General features: G+C 38.6%; 1 protein-coding gene across 2 annotated transcripts; it reads right to left on the minus strand.

Annotated features, from left to right (window-relative positions):
• Positions 1-414: 414 nt before the first annotated feature.
• ppp1r3ca (protein phosphatase 1, regulatory subunit 3Ca) lies at positions 415-3,396 on the minus strand. 2 transcript variants are annotated; one of them, XM_067455575.1, is made up of 3 exons: positions 3,244-3,396; positions 2,680-2,995; positions 415-2,469 (listed from the first exon to the last, which is right to left on the minus strand). In XM_067455575.1, exons 2-3 carry the CDS (start codon positions 2,691-2,693, stop codon positions 1,512-1,514), a joined length of 972 nt encoding a protein of 323 aa, XP_067311676.1. In that variant the 5' UTR covers positions 2,694-2,995; positions 3,244-3,396; the 3' UTR covers positions 415-1,511. The 2 variants fall into 2 exon arrangements, with proteins under 2 accessions (XP_067311676.1, XP_067311677.1); XM_067455576.1 differs by lacking the exon at positions 3,244-3,396 and having other exon boundaries at positions 2,680-3,000.
• Between the last annotated feature and the right edge of the window lie 7,935 nt (positions 3,397-11,331).

Raw genomic sequence — 11,331 nt, forward strand, 5'->3', positions numbered from 1 at the left:
AACCTTTCGCTGCTAAAAGTGGAACCACTTCATGATGTGGGTAAAAGCAATTTATAAGTCCTTGATTCACATCTATTCATAAAACCCAGGTATCAGGCTATTCCAACATCATCTCACAGGTCCTCAGATATCTGCATTACTATTCACATTTTTGCTAGTGCTTGCGACTTTAACTTGTATACTTGACTTAAATTGCACTTAACTTGCTTACAGCTCTACAAGAGTAAAAGAACTCAAGTCTCACCATCTTGTATGTAAGTGTTTCTTTGTTGTTAATGAGACCCTGCTAAATTGTCCCCAAAGCGATACAATATTTTGTCACTTTGGCAAGAAAGTAAAATATGAAGTCTATATCTACTGAGCAGATCAGAAGTATTGTCACTGACTCCAAAGTTACTGAGAAAACAAATTGGACAATTTGAATTTGTATTCACTTTATTTTAGAAAAACAAAAACACCAAGTCAAATATAGAGGCATCCATTTTTCTTTAGTAAAATGCATCCATTCTTCTCTTCACATCCGAATCATACACAACACCAATTCCACTCTTATTCACTGAATTGCACTTAAAACATTGGGGGGGGGGGGGGGGGGGGGAGATAATAATTGCACATTACACATTTCTCAGCAGATCCCAAGGCACAGAAACCATAATCAGGCCATTTGTTCAGCTCATTATACATGCATATAAAAAGCTTGATAAACAAAATGATCTAAACCAAATTTATTTTAAGGCTGATTTATTCAAGGAGCATATTAAATATAATAAATATAAAAAATAAAATAATCTCCCCAAAAAAATCTATACCAGTTGAAGTTTACCCCTTCAATATGAAGGATAATCTGACTTGCAAACTAGCTGTTCATCTTCAACTGGAAATCGGCTAAAATTACAGAACCCCTATAGGGACAGGGTTAAGGGAAAAAAAAAAATATGTCAATGCTTTTGTGTCATCTCGCAAAATGTTTGGGAACACAAAGGTATGGCATTGGGAAAAAGAAATGTTTTCCTCCCACTTCATATTTTTTCAATCACCATGTCACTTTAGGGGCTCTGTAGATTGGCTATTGAGACACAGGCTTTAGATACATCCTCTTCAAATAATCAAATGATTTTTACTTTTCAATTTTAGTGCACCGTCTGCATGTGGCACACAATCGCAGCAGTTTAACTAAAATTATCTTAGCACAGACAAAGGTACATTTTATAAAAGAAACCGACAAAGCAGTTATATGAAGTTTACTCTAGACCCCCTGTTGCCTTGATACAGATGTGTCTGGCTCTTCAAGAAATGGGGTCATACATTTTACTCCAACTAAAGAATAAAACTTGCTGTACTATAGCAACATGTTATTTCAACCAGCCTCTGTTACCTCTTTAAGCTGGTCAAGTTCTACTTGTAATAAGCAGGTAATCATTTCAAAAGCTTTTAAGACAAATGTTAATCTTCTTCTGTTGTCAAACCGAGAGAAATATTTTTCTCACTTTTGGATAGTTAATTATGTCCAGTCACCAGTAGGGGCTGCAGGTTGCAATGTTCTCCCAACTCTGCCACTTTGGAAAAATGCCATTGGATTGGAAAGGACTTTTACATTTATACATTTCATGGTCTTGTGTTTTTCTGCCCAACTTTCTGCATTCATTTGCTTTCTTACCCTGGGGTGAGGAATTCCATTTATTGTTTTGCTTCCAAGATGTTGAAACCAGTTTGTAGTTTTTGCCATCGTTGTTGTCCCAGTAGGTCTGCTCTCCAGTTTTGTAGCTAATGCAGAATTCTACCTTATTCTGAGGTGCCACATACCCAGGTAATTCAATGGCAAACGAGAATGTGTCCGAATCCTGGCAACCATAGACATTATTCATAAACATGCATTCCACATCCTGGAAGCTCTTCCAGGAATCGAAAGTGATTCGCACTTGAACTGACTTATCGTAGGCCAGGTTACGCACTTTGACCGTGCCGGTGAGAGCCCGTTCCTGTAGGGTACAGTTCTCCAAGCAAACCAAATTCTTCAGCAACCGACTACGGAAATCCAGATAGTCTGCCGCCGGCTGTGGAAAGTCTAGAATTCTGCTCTGGACCGAATTTATATGGAGAGTGGCTGTGATGTCCTCTAGGTCTTCCAGGTCAAACTGCAGTTCGGATGTAACAGGTTCTTTATTATCAAAAGCAGAGAAGACATGCACCGCTGTTAATGACATACCCTTTGAGTCGGCAAACATGACCTTCTTCTTGGTCTTGGATTTTGGTTTCTGCCAGCCTAGACAGGGGGGCTCCAGGTGGGCTCTTGAGCTCAAGCAGGGCCGTAGGGGTTTGTAGCAGGTTTTGACCAGGTTCCGTGCCCTGTAGTCTTCATAAGAGCTCAGCAAGCTGTGCAGTGGGGGAGAATGAGTAATGTACAGCTGCACAGCCACGTCCACGGGCATAACGGGACCTGGTAATGGGGGGCTGAGGATGTGAAGAACTCTGAACAAACAAAGACATACAAAAGACAACACAGATGTGTGAGATGTGTGTAGGTGCTTCACTTAGAGTGTCAAACATAACCACAGAAGTTGACAAAACAAAGACATTGCCATTATTCATAATTATCTAGATTTACATCACACAGAAAAGTTGTTTCCCTGCACTAGAGGCACGATAATGCATTTTTCAAACTTTAAAACCCGTTCTTACCTTGTAGAACTCATGGAGAAAGTGCTTCAGTTTAAAGTGGTCTCTTGAGGAAAGCACATTACAGGAGACACGCGACTTGTAAGCAATGCCAGAACGCTGGTTTTAATGTAAAAGGCGTTATTTCAAGACTTCTCCTCCAGGTACGCTGTCCGTCTGCCGTGCTCTGCCGACACACCCACTCCACGCGGCACGGAGTTGAAGTCCTTTAATAAAGCCTCCTCCCGCTCATTTGCATATTCCACACCCCCAGCCAGTAACTGAGCCGCAGATTTTTGTCTCCACCAATCATCACTGGAATAGATTTAGTTGTGGACCCCTGTCGTTGCACGCGTGTGAATATACTGTTTTTCAAGGGGAGTATTATTAAATAATCTCAAGATTTATTAATGCTACATTAAAATCTTTAATCTGTTTATTAAGCGTGATCTTAATTGTGGATGTAGGTCATGGTTAAAGTTAATCTTTATTTTCTGAAGGTTGTAATGAACTGAACCAGGAATCTAAACTTAGCACTAACTGCAAACGTAAAACATCACCCCAAAAAGCCAACAATGTTGTGTTTACCATGGTCCAAAGTTCCAGATGGCTCTTATTTGGCCCCATCCCATGACTCCAAAATCAGGTCATCCAATACATGCTAAAGTTCTTCACACAAGCTATCATTACACATTTTTAAATATTGACTAAAACCCAGTATTACCTCAGCCTCAGTATCCTCTTACCTATTCCTTTCGGATTGGCAAAGCCAGCATGCTTTCTTTTGGTTCTGCATGGTTCTATCACACGATCAAGTGTTCTATCAAACAATTAAGAGATGAAACACTCTGATGGATGGATTGATTAATTGATTGATTGATGTTAATGCCTAAATAATGACTAAATGCAATGATCAGTGATCATTTCAGTGATCAATCACCATAGCACCTTCTTTAGTTAATATGCAAATGCTGAAGCTGTTGTTTCTGGTGATTAGGGGTTCAGCCCAATGAGGCCATATGTCTAAACCATGGTCTAAACATATGCAAATAGAACACGTAGGCTACCTTTCCTCTCTCAAAAGGTAGAACAGTTTAGCAACACCAAGACCGCTTCATCCCTGGTAACACAGTGAAGTATATAAATGAGAAGGGGGAAATATATCCCAGCACCTTTGCGTTCCTACGAGAACCATTCCCTTCCAAACTTTTGCGTTCTATCGAGAAACAGCCTACTGCTCTCGCTAGCAAAACTGTTCATTAGTTCGTAAAACTTTTGCATTCTTTGTGAGCTAGCGGACGCAAAGTGTCTCGCAAATGCCTTGAAATGTAGTCTATTTCTTCTTCCGATCTCGTATTTTCATATCATCATCATATCCCCTTGAGGGCTCTGTTACATTGTGATAAAGGCTATTAGTGTGATCATGTATAGGCTACTAGGCTACTTGACATAGCCTAGAATAACATTTGCAAGGATTTAGACGGGCCCCATCCAAAAACATTGTTGCTTCAGTGGCATAAGGGTATGACTGGTCTATAAACTTACAATTGCATAACAAGCCCCGTGTTAGGCTGCCAAGCACTACACATGCCTGGAATTAAAATGAGTGCTTGGTTGGTTATGTCAGTACGTGCAAGTTAACTATTGGAATATGCAATGGTGGAGAGAGACATCTAGTGGACACTATAAAGAAAATATTCATTTTAAAATCATAATTTTATTAGCTACTTTATGGACACCTGCCTTGTGTTTGCTGCGCTGCCATGTCCCAAAATACTATAGACAGACAGACACACACACACACACACACACACACACACACACACACACACACACACACACACACACACACACACACACACACACACACACACACACACACAGACACGTGTATTTCAAAACTCCTTAAGCACTATTTCATGGGACCGTCTTGTGTCACAGCCAGATTTCCAAACACATGCTCTAACTCAGCCAATCAGTGAGCCAGAAGCTGTCCTGGCCACTTAGGTTGGGGTCAATGCACCATGCCAACCAGCTGTCTAAAAAAAAAACTGGCATGGCATACAGGGTTATTTGGCATGTTGCACCTTTACAAATAGAAAGAGACAAATACATGAGTAGCTGTACTAAGTCCATAAGTGATTAGGTTATACATTGTATAAAAGTGTCTATAATTTTTGTTTTTAAAGTCAAATATTTCTTCAGAATGGACCAGTTTGTTCTGAACTGGTTAAACAGAGCAGGTATGACGAGGGATGACCTCTTGAGTACTAGTATTACAAAACAGCATCAAAACCCACATCAGATAGTGCCCTGAAGATTAAAGATTAAAGATTAGATCTTTATCACAAATTAATTTGATACAAAATTTAATTATCTTGCCTCATAGGGGTTTGACTCTAGAAATAACCTTTTATTTTATTTTTATTTTCCTTTTAAAATTTCAGTTAACTTGGTTGCAACAGCTAGCTCATAGTCAACCAGTAAGAGCAGGTTTGGAGAGCTGCATGAATATCTCTCATCCAGCAGGGGGTACTGTTGTTCTAATCAGAGTTTACAGCCATTGAATCTGACTTAATGACTAGCCCTACTGGACAAAAGTGTGTTGCAGTTGTTAGTGTGTACAGACGTTCAATATTTTACTGTAAGGTCTAGTGCTGGCTGCCTAATCAGTTCCTATAAATCACCTCTAAAAATAAGCGTGCTGCTTTTACTAATGAAGCAATTTGGTGACGTGTACCAACTGCCAAGATGCCAGCTAAGATGCCGAACTTGCACAAAAAAAAAAAAAAAAAAACTTGTGCGTTTTAAGCTTCGAGAAGTTTTTTTTTCAATGCAAAGCTGAACTCCATGAGGCAGCAGAAATTCTGATACAGTGCTTTGTAACTGGTGTCTTATTATTTTCTTATTGACCAAATTACCCATGAGCCCTGTGTTTCCGCATGGCACAGCTTCCAACCTCTACTAGGACAGTACTAATTATGTGTGTCATTCTTTGCAGTTTTCCATTGGATCCGTTTAAGGCTTAAGAGGGTGAATATGGCATAAGGCCAGGTTGGAGAATAGAACATTGCAAGGGTGTCTGAATGGGTCACTTCTCCACTTTGTACCAAACTGTTCTGATGTGGGAAGCGCCTTGAGTCCCTTTGTGTGATTCTCAGGAGTCCCAGTTGGGTTTGGGGAGGCTGGTAGTGTTGTTTCCCAGTAGATCAGGATGGGAAAGGGGGCCTTAAAAGGGGCATCTGGCTGAATGCCTGTTTTAAACACTTGATTTATGTGCATTGACTAAGAGCCAGTCTGTTTAGTGATGTGTCTTCTTAAGAAGAGTGTGTGTTTGAGTGTGTATTTGTTTGATAGACTGGGCTGATGCAACTCATTGAGATTCTGACTCCAAACACAACAACAACAGTTCACTGTCTATAAAATACACATACTACCACTTAAGTATCTGGTAAGATTCAAAAACATTGTCATTGCCACATCTCTGAAATTTAAATGGGAGTGAACTGAACAAAGTGCTGACAGCATCATTTATGTAATTTGCTTATTAATATAAAGTAACCCAAAGAACAAAACATTATTGGTCGTTCCCCTGGCATTATCATCTTATGTAGGCCAATTTTCTCATTTTGAATATGGTCTTGGTTCTGAGCTGAATGGCTAAAACTGACAGCCAGCTCAATTGAATTTTGCTTTTAGTTGCCTAAAAATGTTAAATCCTTTAACTGTCCTTGTTTCACTGATAATGTTTTTGGGAATTGTTATTTTTTAAACGTAATGTCTTTCTTTGAGCAAATAAAACAGAATAAAACATGTAATTTCATATTAAAGTCCTCAAGAAAACAAAATTGACCCTATTTACTTTGTTAGCACAGGTAAACAATTAATCCGTGCAAGTTAATACAAATTAAACAAAAAATGTTTGTTGTGGTAATCTTTAACCAAAATCTGAAAAGTAACTTCCGTTTAGGAAACAGTTCCTTCTCAGGCTCAGCTGATGTCAGTTTGACTTAGGTTTGAAAATGCGTAACCCCTCCCCTCGAACCGTTCGTCTGCTATGAGCGAGAGATGGAGAGGAGGAGCACTGAAGTCAAACCCTGCCCTCTGTTTAATATTCCTTTTCACTTGGAAATACGTCACAGCACTAAAGAAAACTCACTTCCTACTTCCGGTTCACTGAGACTTTATTTGCACATAGTAGGCCTAGCCTACATGAACTCGAATTCAGTGAATCTTTAATCTGTTGATTTATATTAACCACTCGAATGAACCAATTGACCATAATTAATCAGACTTTCCAATGCTACAAATGAGAGGGCATCATTAAAGGTGCAGTGTGTGAATTGCATCACCCAACGTTCACTCCCTACCTTTCGGAGCACATATAGAGATGCTATGGTGGCTGACACATGATAAAAATGTTGTTGACAGCAGAGAGTAGCTAGCGCTTTGTAGAGACAAGGTATTCTCACAAAAATGCGTATAAATAGTACGAGTGTGCAATGTCGTGGAATGTATACGCCAAAACTCATTTTGGCGTGTCTATGGCACGCGGTTTTTCGCGTGCATATGAGACGCATTTTATGGCGTATTATACATACGAACCCCCCACCCCACCACCCTAAACCTACCCAAGCGCGTGTCATATATACGCCCCACTAACCTAAACCTACCCAAGCGCGTGTCATATATACGCCATAAAGTGCGTCTCATATGCACGTGAAAAACAGCGTATCATATGTACGCCAAAATGAGTTTTGGCGTATACATTCCACGACATTGCACACTCGTACTATTTATATGCATTTATGTGTGATCAGGTTGGTAGAGAAGTTTGTTCTTACTGTTGAAACATGATGGTGCAAAACGGCGATTTCACTGTTAGAGGACCTGCTGTTTATGGCATAATAGAAAGGGCTTATTCTAAGGTAATAAAAACATAACGGTACATTATGTAAGGTACATTACTTTATACTCCACTGAAAAAAATGTATATTGCATTTCTGTCAATAAATCCTCATAAACATACACACTGAACCTTTAAGGGGTGGTTCCGTGTTTTTTTTCTAGGCTTGGTTGTGTTTATGGGGCGCTGCATAACATGTCTTTTTTTTAAAACACCATATTTTTTATATATTTTACCTTTATTCCACACCGTTGTCTCCACTGTCCTTTGAAAGGCTTGTTTGCTTCCTGCTTCAAAGCTCATCCCTCCGAAAAACGCACAGGTTGTCCGGAAACGCCACGCCCCTATCCATTACGGGCAGAAGTCACGTCTGCGGTGACTAGCAATGGTTTATGATGTCACCAACCTGGGAATAAGCTCGTTGTAGTCCAAACCGGCCATTTTTGTAGGCAATAAACTGCCATCATTTTTAAAGACAATATCTCATTTTGCACTGACCCTTCAGCGCTGTAACTTTGCAGATTCTGTTTATGCTCAAGCAGCAACATTACAAACTAAAGTTAAAAAAGGGAAATCGCATGCAACCACCCCTTTAACGAAGAACCGAATCAAATGAAACTCAAATGAATCCGATTTTTCAACAGATGGACCATTCAGGAATTCAATTGAATTACAAATGATTCAGATTTTCTAATGTTATGAGAAAGATCCATGTTGTGTGTGCCAAAATAGGCTAGGCTACTGAATAAAAAGACAGACAAGAAGACGACTTTTTGACGCTATATGCGAGAAATGACTGTTCAGGTGAGCGTGTTTGGTGTTTCTTCTCTGCTCAGACATTACATCGCCGTTTGGACGCGCAACACTTTGAAAATGTTACTTGCTAGTTGCTACTAGAAAATCTCCACTAGCATGCAATGAATCCAAATGAAATACAAATATAATTAAGTGCAGCACCATTATCCAATCATTCATGACAGATGACGACTTCCGTCACTGACAGTGTGAACATGAATAGCCTATCTGTTTGTTTTTGGCTAACCCAACACTGCCTCTTCCTCTCCTCTCTCTTTGGAGAAATTTTGATTGCCACTTTTAACCCAAAGTGTTATGTAGGCTATTCTCTTCATGCAGCAAATTAACAAATCAAACACAGCTTAATGTAGGGTTTAATTCAAAATCAAAGCTCTATGAATCTAAAAAGAGGATTATACGAGATTAAAGCTCTTCCCTCAGGCCTCCCTCTCACATAGTGTTGAGAGAGCAAAGCTTATTATTACTGTGGGATTTAAAGGTATTCATTTAGGATGGCTGTTTACCAACAGGTGTCCATTTCCCAATAATTTGTCCAAACCCCAGAGAGGCTGCTCAGTAATTCCAGCTCCCCCTCTGAGCCTTAGGGGATGACCTACAAGGGTTTTAAAACTTTATGCCAAGGACCCCCAAATATATATAAACCTAAAGAAGAACATTAAAAATGATTTGTGCAAATCAACTTTCACAATAAATGCATGTGAGCAGCTTACGTAGTGCGTTAAGAATACTGCGTGAGCAAGATAAAGGGGACTGAGAAAAACTCACTAGAAAGATATAAAGCAAACACCACAGACAGCATGGTAACATTGATACAAAGTTGAGTTTTGATCCAAACCATCATTTTGGTCGAGATTGACAGTTCAATGTTTAAAGTATGTTAGATCAGCATTGAAACTTTGATGAAAGCCAACAGCACACATGGGTGGAGACAGCGACATTGAGCTTACAGTGATGATGAGCACATGATCATGTAGGTGTGTATCTCTGCAGAACACTAGTGGGTGTTTCCAGTGGGGCGTTTTCAAACCACAATCGGCATTTTAATCGCTTTCCCTGATTTCCTCTAATGCACTGGGGGCTTGGTTTAGGGATGGGCCTTCATGAGTTTAGCAAGTCTGTTGAAAAATGGTTGAAAAAAATATATTGTAGTATGAAACTGGACACTGATTGGTAAACGACCATGTTGGTTTAGCATATGTAGCCTACTTCTCAGTAGTTTAATTGATGTTTCTTCATTAGAGAAAACACAGGTGCATACTTTACCGTCTAGTGTGTTGAACCACTTGACATACATGACTTCTCTTATGCAGTTTCAAACAATGCTCCAACTTTATTATTTCTCTGTTCCTTTATTTCGTGTGCTTGTTATGTGCATTTGATTTGTATTGTATTGTAATTAGAAATATTTGTCTACATTCTTTAAAAAATGCATCTTGCTTTAGTAATGTTTATTGGGGAATTCCTAAATAAAGTTCTAACATCATTTAACAGATTTCTTGAAGTGCAAGAGACATGAACATGAGCAGGGATTTCACACCGCACACAGCCCATGTCTTCATCAGGACAATACAAAAAATCAGAAGCACCTCCTGATAATGCTGATATTGATTGTCTCACCTGACTTGTCTCATCTCCCGCTCCCTTAATTACTAATCAGGTTATTATTCATATCCCGAAATCACTATTCCATTTAGGGAATGTAACTGATCTCCATTCAGTATCCACTGAAACACAAATGATAAAAAACATATTGTGCTTTTTGAGAAAGTGACTGACATGGCTATTTTGTGATACTTTAAGAGATTACGGTCGACATAAGGTGAAATTGCAGCTTTAAAGGGATAGTACACTCCAAAATGTAAATGGTCATCGTTTACTCACCCTCAACCTGTATTAGTGTCTTTCTTTTGCTGAACACAAAACAATATATTTTAATGAATAACCAGACAGTTGGCAGCCATTTAAATCCATAGTATTTTTAGAAATCAAATCATTTAGTACTATAGAAATCAATGGTTACCAACATTGATTCAAATATATTCTTTTGCGTTCAGCAGAAGAAAGACACTTATACAGGGTTGGAAAAACTTGAGGGTGAGTAAATATGACATTTTCATTTGAGGGTGAACCCTTTAAATAATGTTTTGTTGAAAACCTAAGTTATTTTATTCCCCAAGCTTAACTTGTTATTTGAATGCTATGTAGTTTCACAGAAAATGATCTGAGATTTATGTAATACTTTATGATCATAGCTCAGAGGTGTTTATTCCTCTGCATGTTTAGCTCAACACACCTGCCTGAAGTGTTCATTGATCGTAATGACCGTGATCAGCTGCTTCAGGTGTGTTTAATTAGAGCTCGAGATAAACTTGGTGGGAAGAATCTCACACACTTTATTTTGATATTGAGCATTAATAGAGTTTAGAAAACTAAAATAAATATATAAAATTTAACAGTACTATAATCTTAGTTTGAATATTTTTGTGCAACTTTTTTTATTTTAAGTGAATCATATTGTGACTAGTAGGTTATATTAAAGCTACACTGTGTGATATTTTCCCCATCTAGCAGTGAAAAGGTATATGACCATCCAGTGAATAATAGGTTCTGTTCCCCTCAATTCTGATTTTGTTTTAACTCCTACGGTGGCCGATTTAGTCCAAGATTAACATGGCAATCCCCCTCTTCACATTCAGAAAATCAGAAATAATCTGAAATTAATTTTATTTTTAAAGGTTGTAATGCTTTTGTCCTATTGTTCCCCTCTCCCCCTTTTTTAAAGAAGAATCTTTTATATATTTTATACTGATTGTGGTAAACTGTTAAATAAAATAAATTGACTCAACTGCCGAGGAGGTGTCATTTATATTTTAAAATGTTTTCTCCAAATTTGAAGTGGTCCATTGAAATATTAATGTTGTTTCAACATTAACTTGGTATATCAGATGGCAACA

This window comes from Pseudorasbora parva, chromosome 10 (genome assembly GCF_024679245.1).
Source record: "Pseudorasbora parva isolate DD20220531a chromosome 10, ASM2467924v1, whole genome shotgun sequence".
NCBI lineage: Eukaryota > Metazoa > Chordata > Actinopteri > Cypriniformes > Gobionidae > Pseudorasbora > Pseudorasbora parva.